This window comes from Tauraco erythrolophus, chromosome 1 (genome assembly GCF_009769465.1).
Source record: "Tauraco erythrolophus isolate bTauEry1 chromosome 1, bTauEry1.pri, whole genome shotgun sequence".
NCBI classification, from domain to species: domain Eukaryota; kingdom Metazoa; phylum Chordata; class Aves; order Musophagiformes; family Musophagidae; genus Tauraco; species Tauraco erythrolophus.
Window position 1 is genome coordinate 136,600,967 of NC_141465.1, and position 17,043 is coordinate 136,618,009.

Genomic DNA, 17,043 nt, shown 5'->3' on the forward strand with positions numbered 1-17,043 from the left:
TTTGTGGATAGGAGTCAGACCAGCTTTCCAGTTGAGAGATTGCTTGTTGGTGATGCAGAGTCAGTTCTAGATAGGGGCACTACGAAGAATTGTACTTAATACTGGGGGGGAAATATTTTTAATCCTAGTACAACCCCCCTGCCTCCTCCATCAAGGGCAAGTCTGTACCCTGTAAGAGGCAGCTTTTTAAAGATAAGCTTGGCCAAGGTAAGTTCGGGGATGTTTTTTTGTCTAAAACTGCTGATCCATCCTGGGTTGTTTCTGTGATGGATCTCCAGAGAGATCCAGTCTGGGAAGTGAATGGATGCGATGGGGATGGTGAAGCTAGAGAAGCTGGAACACCACGTGATGCATTATTTCAAAGAGCACCCATCTCCTCCCATTTTGAAATTAAGAGGCAGCTGGCTGAGAGGTTTTTTTGTTTTGTTTTGTTTTCCTCCTACATATGTTTCAGCACATATGTCTCCTCACCCTCAATGCATTTTTAAAATTTACTCCCTTCATCTACTCTACTTTCTTTTCCCTGCATGGGGATCTTCTCCAATATCTTGCCATTGGAAATGTTCTGCCTTTATGTATAGAAGACAGCTTGTATTTGTGTTGTTGTATCTGCACAGTGTGTGAGTCGAGGTCTTTAATCTGCCCACCTGCGTCAGATCGCTGGGAATCAACTTTTGTTTGAAAAAGTGGATAAGGATGAAGCATCCTTGTAATGCAAATGTGGAATGAATGCTTTGGAAGGTGTCTGACTACTGGGAACAGAAGGATAAAGTGTAGCTCTCACTAGCACTATCCTTGTATTATCTGAGGGGATGGACTTGCAAAAAAATGGATTTTTCTCAATTGGGTCTTCAAGAAGATTCTTGGAACACATAAAAGCACATGGATTCAAAACAAGAGTTTGCTGCTTGAGGATTTTGCTGGTTCAAGCTTCCTGTTTATTTTGTTTGGTCACTAGTTGTTGTACTGCTTTTATTTCCTGCAACTTTTTCTCTGTTTTCTTTCTGTGAACACTTTGGGGCAAAATAAATATGCTGCTTTTGCAGATATCATCATTGACATTTTTGCTGAGCTGTATTTTGCCTACTGACATTATGGATCCTATGTTCAAGATCATTTTTAATATTTGTGTGTGCTCCATTAGAGCTAATTCTTCCCTGTTTTTTTTTCTTCTTTTCTTTTTCCAGGGGATCTACAAGTATCTCGAGAGGTGTTTTTCAGACTTTAAGCAGAGAGGCTTTGTTGTTGGATATGACACACGAGGTCAGGTGACCAGCAACTGCAGCAGTAAGAAGTATGAGTATTGATTACATCTGCAAGACTAGAAATTAAATTGTGGCTTGAAATGCATTCCGTTCCATCAGAATATTTTTGTCAGGAACTACGCACACTCTTTCCCTTCCCTTAATCCATTTAGATAGTAGTGAAGGGAGGCATGGACTAAAGCCTTTATTATACCAGTTGCCAGAAAATGTGGAATGTAAGGCTAGTCACTTCACCAAAGAATTTACAGTCTAAATCCACGAGCACGTTAGGCAGACATTAAGAAGTTGATATGCCTGGAGAGAAATTTGAATGTGAAGGTAAATTTGGAATACTGACATCTAGCTTGGAACCACAAAATGTTAATGCACTACCCTTAACACTCATTCTCTTCTATTTAAGCTTGCTTGGGGGAGAAGAATTCTACCTGCAGCCTGCTGTAACCCAGTATTTTGGTACCCTTATGCTAGTCTCTGATCTCAGTGTGTTTCCACGTTGGGAATATTTTAGCTGGAATGCTTAAAATGTAAACTTCCAGTGATGCCAAACTGTGCTCTATGTGAGGAAAGGGGAGAGAGGATCTGTAAAAGAACTGCTCTCCCAATTCTGTAAGGAATCACAGAAGGGTTTGGGCTGGAAAGGACCTTCAAGGTCCAACCCCCCTGCCATGGACAGGGACACCTTCCACTACACCAGGTTGCCCAAAGCCCCATCCAACCTGGCCTGGAACACTTCCAGGGATGGGGGAGCCACAGCTTCTCTGGGCAACCTGTGCCAGTGCCTCAGCACCCTCAGAGGGAAGAATTTCTTCCTTAGATCCCATCGAAATCTCCCCTCTTCCAGTTTAAAGCCATCGCCCCGTGTCCTGTCACTCCACACCCTTGTCCAAAGCCCCTCTCCAGCTTTCCTGCAGGCCCCCTTTAGGTACTAATTTAGGAATCCTAATCCCTTGTCATTTGGGGAGCAAAGCACGTGTTGTAGTGGCGTGCTTTGCAAAAAAGCCAACCCAGTTGCTGATTATGTAGTTAATGAGTAGTTAATTCTTTTAATTAATGTAGTTGTTAATTGTTGTAATTTTTGTCAACATTTAATATTCTGGGTATGTAATAGTTCTTGGTGTAATAGAGCACAGAATCCCAGAATGTCAGGGATTGGAAGAGACCTCAAAGGATCATCTAGTCCAATCCCCCTGCCAGAGCAGGACCACCTAGATCAGATCACACAAGAATGTGTCCAGGCGGGTTTGGAACATCTCCAGAGAAGGAGACTCCACAGCCTCTCTGGACAGCCTGTTCCAGTGTTCTGGTGCCCTTACTGGGAAGAAGTTCTTCCTCATGTTTAAGTGGAACCTCCTATGTTCCAGCTTATATCCATTTCCCCTTGTCCTATCATTGGATGCCACTGAGAAGAGCCTGGCTCCATCCTCATGCCAGTCACCCTTTACGTATTTATGAACATGAATGAGGTCCCCCCTCAGTCTCCTCTTCTCCAAGCTAAAGAGACCCAGCTCCCTCAGCCTTTCCTCAGAAGGGAGATGCTCCACTCCCTTCATCATCTTTGTGGCCCTGCGCTGGACTTTCTCAAGCAGTTCCTTGTCCTTCTTGAACTGAATCTTGTGATGTCTTCTAAGAGTTTTTCCATCCCCCTGAAGTCTGCCTTTCCACACCTTCCTGTCTGATCTTCAGATGCATGTGGCACATTGTCCACCAGGCTTTGGCATGAGGGTTTTGAACTCATCTGGCATACTGTGTTTGCAAGGCTGGTACCCAAATACCAAATGGGTTATGTACATCTTACAAATGTGCAAATGTAAGAAAAACGTTCCTTTTCAGCCACACAAAGCTTGGAATTCACACTGGATGGCAGTGCAGTCGTCATGTTTCACATGCCAAAGGAGCAAATCAGTTCTCAACTACATGTTTCCTTTTTCCCCTTGGACTGACGCGTAGCTATAATAGCACTAAAATCCAATGGAACCTCCCCAAAAGAGTGTTCTCAGTTGGATCAGCACGCTTGTCCAGCTCTGCATGAGCAGGAGTGCCCCTTTCTTTGCATCAGTCCTAGTGCTGAGGGAGATGGCAGACCCTCCTGCTGTATCCCGAAACGAAGTTGACATAAACCATTGTGATAAACAAATAAAATTTCCGGAGTTTCAGCCACAGGCTGAGCTCTCAAACTCCTCCGTGGTTTCAGGTTACATTTGGATAGTGCCATAGTGAAATTCGGAGTAACTGAAACTTAGACTACAGCATGCCTAAAGGGGCTACAGGAAAGCTGGAGAGGGACTTTTTACAAGGGTGTGTAGTGATAGGACAAGGGGCAATGGCTTTAAACTGAAAGAGGGGAGATTTAGGTTAGATATAAGAAAGAAATTCTTTACATTGAGGGTGGTGAGGCACTGGCACAGGTTGCCCAGAGAAGCTGTGGCTGCCCCATCCCTGGCAGTGTTCAAGGCCAGGTTGGATGGGGCTTTGGGCAACCTGGTGTAGTGGAAGGTGTCCCTGCCCATGGCAGGGGGGTTGGAACTGGATGATCTTTGAGGTCCCTTCCCACCCAAACCATTCCATGATTCTATGATTCTGTACTCCTCATGGGAGATAAGGAAACAAGCATTGATGCTTGTCTGTAAAAACGAGTGTGCAAAACAAACTTACACTATTTAATCTCTCATCTGGTTTGACTCTGAGACTTCCCATTAACCGCTGAGCCGTGTGTACCTGACTTGAAAAGAACAATTTCATGTCAGTTACCTGAAAGAGAATGAGTTTCCCTGCTGCTTGAAAGAAAAAAGTTTATTATAAAGGCAAGATTTAAAAACATGGGTGCTGTTACTGTTGCTAAACTTCTTGGAGTAAGAGTGTGCTGGTTTGCAGAACTACTTTTGAGGAACAGATCTGCTTTATTGATATTGTCTTGAAGCTGCTGAACAAGGCTGGCAAACAAGCTTTGCTGTGTGGGGTACTGAATCCTTTTTGAAACCTGCTGTTGCAGACATCTGGCACTTTAAACTTTCTGGGAGATTGGTTTTGTCCTTGAATGAAGGACAAGTGTCACACCAGTCGTTTCGTTATCTTTGTTTTTGATATCACGGGTTTATTTACATGGTTGACTGAAGTGCCTTGTGCTTTTCAAGCCACAAATAAAAGCACTGTCTTGGATTCTGTAACCTGGAAACTGTATTACATTGACTGTGTAAACTGGAGGATACTGCTTCTGTTGTAAGGGGGGGAAAAAAGGGATTTAAGAAACAGGTGACATGAAGGTTCCAGTAATGCTGTATGGCTGTTGGGTTGTCATGGGGGTTGGGTTGTCATGGGGGGTTGGGGTTGACTGGATGTTTTCTTTTTCATGTCGATAGACTTGCAAAACTCACTGCAGCAGTCCTACTGGCCAAAGATGTACCTGTGTACTTCTTTTCCACCTATGCCCCCACGCCGTTCGTGGTGAGTCACCATCTCTCGTTGAACCGTGCGGTTAAGGGAGTGTTGGAAAGTTTGCTAAAAATGGGAACTAGCAATTTTCTGCTCAGATTCTATTATTTAAACAGAAAAATAGAGGCTGCTTGGCACACTTGGCTCTTCAAGGAGGCTGTAACAAGAACGCTGCTGGATTTTCTGCGTGCAGATAGTCCATAGAACCCCAGTTCACTCCAGCTGCTCTGCAGGGGCAGTAGTTATTGCAATCTGGGCTTTGCTCTGTTAGTTACAGGTGAAGGATTCTGCTGGTCTTTTATTCTGTGTTTAAACACCTGGCTGTCATAAGGGTCAGAGATATGTATATATATTCACACACACATAAATAGGAACTTGTCGTATGGTTTTGGACATTAGACTTAAACCGTTTGGAGTGGAAGAAATGAAGGGGTTGCCTCTGCTTCTAATATCTCAAAAAGTTAGAGCTTTCTCTTCTGGTCACAAAAGCTTTTTCTTGCAAGGTTTTAAATCCTGGTTTTCTAGTCTGCTGTGTACGCTGTGGATCTTGTTTTGAGGGGAAGACTGAAAGGACTGGATGCTCTTTAGCTGGAGATACCTGTAACTTGTTTTTCAACAAGCCTTGGGGTGAATTCCTTCATTCTGTTTCAGCTTGTTTTCTTTCTCCAATACTAGCGTCATCTGTGAGTAGACTTTCTTTAGGTGGCCAGTTAACAGTTGTGTTTAGGAATTTGGGAAATAGCACAGTGTTCCTATGCAACAGAAAGGAACAAGCTTTCCCTCTATTACTAGCCACAGGAAACAGAACGATGAGCATTCATGTATACAATTTTCAAATAAACGGGTGAAACATTGAGAGCCACTTCTCCTGTACCATCCCATTGTGTAACTGTCCTCATAAGATGATGTTTTTGTGCCAGCTGCAGAGCTCTTACGTAAATGGACGTTTCTGGGTTTCCTTTTCAGCCCTACGCCGTTCAGCAGCTCAAGGCTGTGGCTGGTGTGATGATCACAGCATCCCACAACCGGAAGGAGGACAACGGATACAAGGTAAGGCTTGAACTTGAAGTTTGTAGCATGTAGAGGCTTTGGGCAACCTGGTGTAGTGGAGGATTTCCCTGCCCATGGCAGGGGGGTTGGAACTAGATGATCTTTGAGGTCCCTTCCAACCCAAACCATTCTGTGATTCTATGTCACAGCCAGCTCCTTGCCAGTACTACCCCGTGCCTTTGGCATTTGGCTTCTTCTGGAGCGTGTGTGTGTATGTGTGTACATTAGAAGGAAAAATGATTTCAAGTAATTCATCCTTCTATAACCTAAGTTAGGCACGCTTTCTTCTGCACCCAGGACTTAAGACCACACCGCCTGTGTATCTTGAGCACAAGTCTATTGTGACATTCCATGGAGTCTCACCAGGAGCTGAAGAAATGCTTAAGCAATTTATTATGCATTCACTTCTTGGACATAAAAATGAGTTTAAAACTTATGTGAATTAGTCAAGGCAGTAGGTAACTGTGCTGGAGTTTAATAGTTGATTAATAAAACTTTGTAGTATTGTGTTGCTCCTTGTAAGGTTGTTTTTGTGGACATTGGGAGAGAGGCGGGTGGCTTTGTTTTGAAAGCTTGGGACAGTATCACCATCTATAACAACATGGCTTATGGGGTGTGATAACACAGTATTTCCTTTCTAAACTTCATAACAATCTGAACTCTAACATTTGAGAAGCTTAGTAACAGGTCAGTGAGTACTGGCAACAATAGGAAAACCTGTCTTACTCTGCACAGAAATAACTCTTGAAGGTGATTGTGGTGCACTTGTCCTCCGTGGAACAAGTTGTAAAGTGCTTCATCAGTCTTTGCTTCTGCTTAGCTGTAGCAATGAATAAGAAAATAAGCCACGTTAGTTTTCCGGGTGCTTCATTTATCAATAAGCTATTATGTTTGTGTCTTCTGATAGAAAGCATTTTACTTTTGCCAGGATACTGTCTTTTTCTAGTCTTTCAAAAGAATGGTTTTACCTTTCACTGTTACCCTTGTGAATTCAGCAGCTTCTGAAGGTTTTGGACAATCCTAACCAAACTTGACAAACCCATAGTTTTGAAGATGCCGAGTACTGATGGGTTTCATGAAAGCCAGCAGACAAGAGAGAGATCAATCTGAGTAGAAAGTCTGTGCTGTGAGCTCAACTGGAAACAAACTGTGGGAAAACTGGCATCTAAATAATTCTTTAACAAAGACTTTTTCTAGTTCAGGGTTTGATAGTGTTTCCAGCTGAAAGATTGTAGTTGTTCAGTTAGGGAAAAACATGTACTTTGGCACACTGCATATCTGGCTTGCTTTGATTTCAAAAACAAGTTGTGCTTCTTTTTCAAAAAGAATGCCATCAAGACTACGTAGAAGGTATTTTTTTTTTTTTTTCTGTTGCAGTTTGCACAACACCCTCAAATGTAAGTGCCCAGTTTCAGTTTCTCACGTCCTGATGATTTCAATCATGATAGTTGAATACCAGCTTTTTTTGGAAAATAGGTTGTGTTGCTGAGTAGCTATCATTACATAACTAAAATTGTAAACTGTATGGTTCCAAATGATTTTAGAGAATCGAGCCTTTTCTGTGTGACTTCAAGAAGCAGGAATCCTGTAGGCTAAGAGAATTGGTGAAGCTGATAATCTTTGTAAATAAACTGTGTCTTGTTTTCGTTTAACTTATACCAGGTTTATTGGGAAAATGGAGCACAGATCACCTCGCCTCACGATAAAGAAATAATAAAATGTATAGAAGAGTGCGTTGAACCATGGAATGGCTCTTGGAATGAGAATCTAGTAGATACCAGTCCCCTGAGACAGGATCCTCTGAAGAAAATTTGTGACTGTTACATGGAGGATCTGAAAAAGATCTGTTACCATAGGTATTGTATAAAAGAAAACGTACTTAAATTCTGTTTTTAAGCTCTGGGTTACATGTGGAGAATTGGGTGCTGACAGATAAGACTTCAATAATAAAGCATGGGATGCTGCCATACCTAAACATTTTGATTTGGGTATCAGGCATGGGCTGTCTTCCAAAATAGTTTTGGACCTGCCTGTAGTGGTTTTTATGGTCACAATGCAGGGACTTGATTTCTGTCTGTACGGTTCAGAGAAGCTGGGTGCTCCGCTCTCTCACAGACGTCACTCCCTGCTCGAGGCAATTGCTCTGTGCTCTTCATGGTGGGAATAATTTTCAGTCATCTCCTCGTTCTCTCTTACCCCATCCCTTCTCTGGTGGGTCGTTAAATTAGGTGGTCACCATCGGTAGGACTAAACCATACTTCTTGACAAAAAAGCAGCCTTTGGACACTAGGCTACAGTGAAGCACCTGATGCCAACCATTTTGTGCAAATGAATAGGCTCAAAAATTGTTCTGAATAAAATGCAGAAGTTCAGAGTAAAGCTGAGGTGTACATGCATGGAATAGAGGTGAGAAGATTAAGTTTAAAGGTTAGGTGAGGCAGAAGACAAGAATAAAAGGAGGAGGATGAATAATGTAGGTCAGGTAGAGCCAGAGTAAGATCTTCAGGGGTGGTGGAAGAGCTTGAGTTTGATGCAGAAATTAACAGTGTGTTCTTGGGAGGCTTTCAGCTGTTTCAGCAGAAGGTAAATATCTCCTTTTCCGGGAGAAGAAACTTTAAACCAGCAATTTCTAATGAAAGTCCAACGAGCACTTTTCACTCGTTCCTTCTTTGAAATTAATGCAGAAATCAGCAGAACAGTACAAAGTGTAATTGCATTTTCTTTTGCTTTTGCGTTCCCACCTGAAAGTAGTCTTATTAAATAACTAAAATCTCACTGAGATTCTGTTTTCCTTCTCAGGGAGCTAAACATGCAAACAAATTTGAAGTTTGTTCATACCTCATTTCATGGAGTTGGACACGACTACGTGCAGTTGGCTTTCAAAGCCTTTGGCTTTCAGCCCCCCATTCCAGTACCTGAACAAAAAGATCCAGATCCAGACTTCTCTACTGTCAAATGCCCAAATCCTGAAGAAGGAGAATCTGTGCTGGTATTTTTGTTTTCTACTTCATCAGATTTTTTGAGTTTTCCTCTGTTTGGATATGATACTGTGTTGAAAAACAAATTGGGGAGGAGAACAGGGGGTGCCTGGCTTTCAGCTGTGTTAATACAGTGGGCAATCTGTATGAGATTTTTCTTTCACTGTATGTTATAAGTAGGAAGACTGCAGGTTTATTTGCTCTTGTGCTTTTATTTATATTTTTCTCCTCCCTCTTCTCCCACCAGGAGTTGTCACTGAGGCTTGCAGAGAAAGAAAATGCCAGAGTCGTAGTGGCCACTGATCCGGATGCAGATAGATTAGCAGTGGCAGAACAGCAGGAGCAGTGAGTGATGAGACCTTTTCTTTTCTCTCTCTCTGCAGAATGGGTAGAGGAAATTGCAGAACATCCCCAAATGGTAGACTGGCACACACCTTCAGCCCACTCTTTCCTGTTGTGACTTAGCTAGTTGGGTATTTTTCTTGCTGGCATCATCTTTTGGTGTAGCTCCACCTGAAATAATGGATTTTAAATAAAGTCAGTTGATAACTCAGAAAAGATTAAATACTTTCCACTGTCACAATAAATGGCCAAAGAAGACTTAAATGAGAAGTTGAGTGGTTACTAAAGACAGTAAAATCTTGTTACTGTTTATTTTTTCACTTATATTAGGCAAACAAATTCTACCTTGGGACAGTTAGCTGTTGTGGGCTTTTTTGAGGTTTTTTTTGTTGTCGTTGTTTGGTTGGTTGTTTTTTTTTTTTGCCCCTGTCGTCTTCATATTGAATAGAAATTCTTTTTCTTCCACTAACAGGCCAAAATTCCCATCATTGTGTAAGTAACTGTCTCTGATGCGCCGTAGCACAGGCATTGCCTGGCTGCAATGTATAGACTGTGTAGGCTGCTACACTCCTGGGTGAGAAATCAAGAAGACCTAAGCTGTTCCAAAGCTGACAGCAAGGATACTTAAATGGCATCTTTGCTTGCTAACAGAATGCACTGGGCTCGTAAATCCTTGAGACGTGATAAACGTGGAGTCCTGTTGGTAAAGTGGCTTTGTGTGGAGCAGCTTGTCAGTAGTGTGCTCAGAGTCCTCTTGTTCCAGTGACTGCAGGAAGTGTCTCCCTCTGGGAAACCTGAAGGAGCTCTGATGTTTTCTGTCCTGTCTGCAGTGGCTGCTGGAAGGTCTTCACTGGCAACGAGCTGGCAGCTTTGTTTGGGTGGTGGATGTTTTCGTGCTGGAAGGAAAACTGTTCTGAAGATGCTGATGTGAAGAATGTTTACATGTTAGCGACCACGGTCTCCTCGAAAATTTTGAGGGCTATTGCACTGAAGGAGGGATTTCACTTTGAAGTAAGTGTGGGTTTTGTGATGTCTTCTTGGCAGAGGAAGATCCGATTGCCGTGTTCTCCGTCTCGCACCCGCACACACGCGCTTACGACTTTACAAAATGAGAAATAGATGGATAACTTCCAGTCTTCTGGCTGGGAATTTTTATGCATTCCAACTTGCAGAGGATGCTCTTTCACCTTTTCAAGCCTGATGTCAGCATCTGCAGTGTTTCTCGGTGCATGTTACAGTGAATGCAGACTGTGAGATCAACTTAGCAAAGCTGCAAGGAGGTGGTAACCAGAGGCAAAAATTAAAGCCTGAATTATGTGTAACACAAACACCTTTGTCTTGGTCATTTTCCTAGAGATAGATCCTTCGGTGTGAGAGAAGGAAAGTGTGTGCAGCTGGGTGTGTTTGCTGCAAAAACAGAGTGCTTTGGGATGAGCGTGTAACAAACGTTGCCCGGTGTTCCTTCACATCACTAGTAGGTTTGAAATTTGATTTTACTGCAAGCTGGGACAGACAGAGGAACTCTCATGTTCACATCTTTAAGATAGTTTCATTAAGGACTTGCTGGAGAAAAAAAAAAAAAGAAAATGGGAGTGTCCCCGCAGACTGGCAGTTGTTATTTCCGTTCCTGCCTTCAAATTAAGGGCTTGTGCTGATTTCTGAGGCTGGTGGATGTTGGCTGTAAGAAATGCAAGTGCTTTAGAGCTGAGCACAAACATGCAAGAATCCAGGCTTGGCTTAGTACACGTCTTAGTTAAATCCATGTGCAGTAGGAAAGAATATTTTGCCAAACAATGTGGAATTAAAAACTACAATAGAAAGCAGTTCTGAAAATCATTTTGAGTGACTGTCCAGATATGCTTAACCAGGTTGAATATCATAGAATCATAGAATCATAGAATGGTTAAGGCTGGAAGGGACCTTCAAAGGTCATCTAGTCCAACCCCCCTGCAAGGAACAGGGATATCTCCAACTAGATCAGGTTGCTCAGGGCCTCATCCAACCTGGCCTTGAACGTCTCCAGGGATGGAGCATCCACCACCTCTCTGGGCAACCTGTTCCAGTGTTGAACCACTCTCATGATAAAAAATTTTTTCCTAATATCCAACCTGAATCTACCTCCCTCTATTTTAAAACCATTACCCCTTGTCCTATCACAACAGGCCCTCCTGAACAGCCTCTCCCCATCTTTCCTGTAGGCCCCCTTGAGGTACTGGAAGACCGCTATAAGGTCACCCCGGAGCCTCCTCTTCTCCAGGCTGAACAGCCCCAACTCTTTCAGCCTGTCCTCATAGGAAAGGTGCTCCAGCCCTCGCATCATCTTCGTGGCCCTCCTCTGGACCCTCTCCAACTGGTCCATGTCCTTCTTATGTTGGGGGCTCCAGAATGTCCTTCTTATGTTGGGGGCTCTTTCATATCACTGCCTTGTACTAAATTTCTTTGTCTCACTAAATACTGTTCTTTTTTTTTTCCCTTTCTTTCTGGAAAGGGACACGTTTGACTGGAAAACAGCTAGGAATTCACAGAACCCCTTGGTCTTCTCTGAAAGCTTCCCCTCTTTGTACCTTCTCTCCAAGAAGGACCATTTCTAAGCTTTTGACTGCTTTTGCATGATTTGAAGAACACAGGCAGTGTTATTCCCTCCCATCACCCAAACCTGCTGTTTATATTTCTGTAACTTTTCCTTTTGAGTAACTTTGTACTGTAATCTCATCTGATAAGGTCTTCTGTGATGCTCATCTGATCTCAGAGAGGACCCCAGTCTCTCATGCACGCTTACTCCTTGATTTGTTCATGTCCCAGTTGAGTGTTCACTAGTAGAATGTTATCCAGTGACTCTTTGCCTCAGATTCACCATCTGTACTAAAGATACAAATTGTTTGTCTTTTACTTTACCTATGCTGCTGGTCAGTTAATCCTGGAAGTGAAAGGAATAGTGGCTACGCTTTCTTCTTTGACTTGAAACTAAGTAGAAAATGTGTGTTTAATTTTCTTTTTTTTTTCTGTTTCAGGAAACACTCCCTGGTTTTAAATGGATTGGAAGTAGAGTAAAAGACCTCCTAGATAATGGAAAAGAAGTTCTCTTTGCATTTGAGGAATCTATTGGTATGTATATTAATATCACTTGAAAACTGTGAGTATCTATTGATACGTAAATTAATATCACTTGAAACCATTGGGAGCTCTGTGAGCCTGAAAAGGAGCAGTCTTAGTTGGGGAAAGAAGCAGCTTCTGTTCTTTGTTCTTGTAGTTACTAGTATTATGCTGTCATCAAATCAACTTGCCAAGTGTCATAATAAATGATACATGACTATTTTAGATCCAGTCAGATATCTCATTCCGATGCTGTTCGTGTGCAGTTTCCTGATACAAACCTCTTCTGGTACAGGTTGAAAGTCCTGAGATGCCAGAGCCAAACTACTGTTGCTTTGTGGCCTTTCATAGAATCATAGAATCACAGAATGGTTTGGGTTGGAAGGGACCTCAAAGATCATCCAGTTCCAACCCCCTGCCATGGGCAGGGACACCCTCCACTACACCATGTTGCTCAAAGCCCCATCCAACCTGGCCTTGAACACTGCCAGGGATGGGGCAGCCACAGCTTCTCTGGGCAACCTGTGCCAGTGCCTCACCACCCTCAGAGGGAAGAATTTCTTCCTTAGATCCGATCGAAATCTCCCCTCTTTCAGTTTAAAGCCATCACCCCGTGTCCTGTCACTCCACACCCTTGTCCAAAGCCCCTCTCCAGCTTTCCTGTAGCCCCTTTAGGTACTGGAAGGTGCTGGAAGGTCTCCCCGGAGCCTTCTCTTCTCCAGGCTGAACAGCCCCAACTCTCCCAGCCTGTCTTCTTCTTTTAGCTGAGATTAAGCCCAGGATCTGTTTCTAAGCAGTTTAACATCTTACAAGTCCTGCCTTGAGTACTCACTGTTACTGACCCTGTGGAACTGGGAGGTGGCTTATGCCAGTCACGCCATCCATCACACCAGTACCACAGTTCCTCCAGGAGCTGTACCCCATCCCACTGAGAAATTTAGAGTTTATTTCATGCTTCAGAACGATATGTGAGGAATCGAATCATGTGCAGGAATAGCATTAAATACCTAATGGAGGTGTGTGAATATTCCTCCTGACCTTGCCTGGAGTGCTCTATTTGTCTTGATAATCTTGCTGACACCACTTATCTGTAGAGAACTGTGTAGTGAATATTTTGGCTATAGGAATTCTCTCCTTCTAAGGATAAATGGCAGCTTTCTGGGACAGCAAATTCACATATAATATGACATTTGAAAATGAAGCACACACTGAAGAGGATGTGTTGCCTGTGCCAGTTTCATTCCCAAAATTCAAGAAGCTTTTAACCACAGGGAATTAAGATCTTGCTCATGTATCCCTTTGAAAGAAGGTAGCCTGGCAGTCCTGTGGAGCACTGGTTTGGGGGGTTACCAAGGCTGTATCTCTGTGGGTTCCCTTGATTCAAATTACTGGTGAGACTCTGCAGTATCGGTGTGCCTGCACAAAATAATACCTCTCCTTTAGGAGAGGTGCCCTCAGAGAGCAGATGTTATCAGTCTGGAATTAATTGATTATATGTAGCACATGTCTTTCCAGCTTTATAACCCCTAAGTTAATTAGATTTCCTAGAAAAGGGAAGTGCATATGCAGTAATAAAAACAGCTTACACCCATTGACCAATTTTCTTTTACAGGAAAAAGGTTAAAACTCCAATCAAGTAAATCGGTGTAATAGGATGCCAGCTTGTTTTTCAACGATCAATTTTTTATTTTTAGGCTTCATGTGTGGCACATCAGTGTTGGATAAAGATGGTGTGAGCGCAGCCGTGGTCATCGCCGAAATGGCAACCTTCCTGGAGAGCAAGAACCTCACACTAGCACAGAAACTCACGGAGGTATATGAAATGTAAGTTGTGTTTTTCATTAGTATGTTCTGCTTAACCGTTTTGGAGCTGAGAATAATATTTTTAACATGTCCTTCGTGTGTTTTCTCACTGTAAGTTGTTTTTTCTGATGCTGTGATAGACTGCAGTCTTCAGTATTCATAGAATCACAGAATCATGGAATGGTTTGGGTTGGAAGGGACCTCAAAGATCATCCAGTTCCAACCCCCTGCCATGGGCAGGGACACCCTCCACTACACCAGGTTGCTCAAAGCCCCATCCAACCTGGCCTGGAACACTGCCAGGGATGGGGCAGCCACAGCTTCTCTGGGCAACCTGTGCCAGTGTTTTACCACCCTCAGAGGGAAGAATTTCTTCCTTAGATCCCATCAAAATCTCCCCTCTTTCAGTTTAAAGCCATTGCCCCGTGTCCTGTCACTACACACCCTTGTTCAAAGCCCCTCTCCAGCTTTCCTGTAGCCCCTTTAGGCACTGGAAGGTGCTGGAAGGTCTCCCCGGAGCCTTCTCTTCTCCAGGCTGAACAGCCCCAACTCTCCCAGCCTGTCTTCTTCTTTTAGCTGAGATTAAGCCCAGGATCTGTTTCTAAGCAGTTTAACATCTTACAAGTCCTGTCTTGAGTACTCACTGTAACTGACCCTGTGGAACTGGGAGGTGGCTTATGCCAGTCACGCCATCCATCACACCAGTACCACAGTTCCTCCAGGAGCTGTACCCCATCCCACTGAGAAATTTAGAGTTTATTTCATGCTTCAGAACAATATGTGAGGAATCGAACCATGTGCAGGAATAGCATTAAATACCTAATGGAGGTGTGTGAATATTCCATCACTTCCAGGGATGGGGCAGCCACAGCTTCTCTGGGCGACCTGTTCCAGTGCCTCACCACTCTCAGAGTGAAAAATTTCTTTCTTATATCTAACCTAAATCTGCCCTCTTTCAGTTTAAATCCATTGCCCCTTGTCCTATCACTACACACCCTTGTAAAAAGTCCCTCTCCAGCTTTCCTGTAGGCCCCCTTTAGGTACTGGAAAGCTGCTATAAGATCACCCCGGAGCTATAAGATCACCCCGGAGTATTATGGATACCACTTGAATACCACATCTCCCAAAGGACTACAGAGGCCCTAAAGAGAAGAAATTCACTCTTTAATTGTGAAAGAGTAGAATTTTGCATATGAGTCCACCAGGGCAAATGTTTCTCTCTTATTTGATTCATGCTGTGTTACTTCTCTTATCTTCTGATGGGTATATCTTAGTTGTGGTCTGTGTGCCTCTCGTTAAACGCTTCATATTTTCACTGAAACACGGTCTGGGGGTTGTTAGACCATCACGTGCTGTTCTTGCAGAGCTTTGTAACAGAGCAAAGGTTAAAGGAATGGCCTGGGTTCAATAGCCATGGACACAATTACAGCAATAAAATGAGCAACGTGTTCATGTCAGAATTAAAAAGTCATACTGTGATAAGCCCAGCTCATCAGCAGATGTTCCCGTGCTCTAACAGGATTAGCAGCACAGTTAGAGCAAATCATGTATGCCATGCCTTTTCCTGCCAGCCCAGCAGAAAGACAGGCTGTGGCCCTTAATCTTGGAACGAGGAAGCCCAAACGGTGGTCAGCATTTGTCCCTTTGTGGCACACAGGAGTTTGCTCCGTCATATGCAACCTGTAGCAGAAACAATTCTGCACAGCTGGATTGAAAAGCTGTCAGTGATAATGATAACAGAAGGATTCAGCTTCCAGTCACACTTAATTTTTTTTTTAAGCTGCAGAGTCTCTGTAGAACGAGGAGTGGGTGGAATATAGTGAAGAACAATTTGAATTTCAACACGCAAACGTGGTTGCTGCACCTCGTGAGTGCTTGCTTTAGGTCTGATTTGGGGTAGTAGTTTTAGAATAATTAAATATAAAACTAAATAACCAGTCACCTTCCTCAAAGGCTGTTGGAATAACCAGTTGTTGTGGCTGCTCGTGTGGCCACGCAGGAGATGTTTGATGGTGTGGGAATGATACCATGTATTAATTTCCTGAGGGCTACCAAGGCTGCTCTTAGCCAGAGGATTGGCTTTTATTTCTTTGGATCTGAAACCTTTGCTTTCATTTAAAAATAGCTTAAGATGATCTGAGTAATGCAGTGAAATCTGCTTCAGAGTCCAAACATTTGCCTATAAATATCTGTTTCCACAACTGCATTCTTTTTCTGTTATGGCTTTTCCAAACAGGGGCTTTCTTTCCATACCAAATGTGCAGAAAACTTCTGAATCTTGTCACTGAAAATGTTCATCTGCTTGTAGGTACGGATATCACATATCGAAGACTTCCTATTTCTTGTGCTATGATCCTCCTACTATCAAGAGGATCTTTGAGAAGCTTCGGAACTTTGATGGCCCTCAGTCTTACCCAAGCTTTTGTGGTGTTTACAGTATATTGCACGTACGAGATGTTACCACTGGCTATGACAGCAGCCAGCCCAATAAGAAATCGGTGAGTTGCAAAGTATTTTTGCAGGAGAGGTTTTCTTTTTAAAGAGACTGAATGTTAAATGCACCAAGAGCTATGCAGGGAGATGTACTATGTCAATTGAGATGGCAGTATAATTACCAACATCTCTTGAGACTGCTCAGCAACATTTACTGGGGAGAAAACTGCTTCAATGTGAATTGTCTTGGCTACTGTGTTGACTATTTTGATATAACAATGACTAAACTTTTTTTTTTGAGGCCCTGAGCAACCTGATCTAGTTGGAGATATCCCTGTTCCTTGCAGGGGGGTTGGACTAGATGACCTTTGAAGGTCCCTTCCAGCCCTAACCATTCTATGATTCTATGATAAACTTTATTAGTTGAAGTGAGCTTGGTGCTCTTGCAACTGTTAAGCTGCCTAGTGGGCTTCCAGATGTTGGAATTCCAATGGAAGTAAGACACAGTCCAGTTATCCTGAAATACTGAGTCTGACCTAGGTGACAGGCCTGTCTGTCAGGCTGATTTCAGCTCAGAATCATGAAATGGTTTGGGCTGGAAGGGACCTCCAAGACCATCCAGTTCCAACCCCCCTGCCATGGGCAGGGAC

General features: G+C 43.2%; 1 protein-coding gene across 2 annotated transcripts in view; it reads left to right on the forward strand.

Moving 5' to 3' along the window:
- The window catches only part of PGM2L1 (phosphoglucomutase 2 like 1), a 50,013-nt gene that overhangs the window by 27,535 nt on the left and 5,435 nt on the right, over positions 1–17,043 (forward strand). Inside the window, exons 3-12 of one of the 2 annotated variants that reach the window (XM_086622450.1) lie at positions 1,188–1,294; positions 4,622–4,706; positions 5,661–5,744; positions 7,407–7,600; positions 8,544–8,733; positions 8,970–9,067; positions 9,865–10,075; positions 12,076–12,169; positions 13,852–13,981; positions 16,269–16,458. In XM_086622450.1, coding sequence (XP_086478576.1) covers positions 1,188–1,294; positions 4,622–4,706; positions 5,661–5,744; positions 7,407–7,600; positions 8,544–8,733; positions 8,970–9,067; positions 9,865–10,075; positions 12,076–12,169; positions 13,852–13,981; positions 16,269–16,458 — 1,383 coding nt within the window. The remainder of the gene's footprint in view (positions 1–1,187; positions 1,295–4,621; positions 4,707–5,660; positions 5,745–7,406; positions 7,601–8,543; positions 8,734–8,969; positions 9,068–9,864; positions 10,076–12,075; positions 12,170–13,851; positions 13,982–16,268; positions 16,459–17,043) is intronic. The other variant, XM_086622456.1, reaches the window with a different exon arrangement.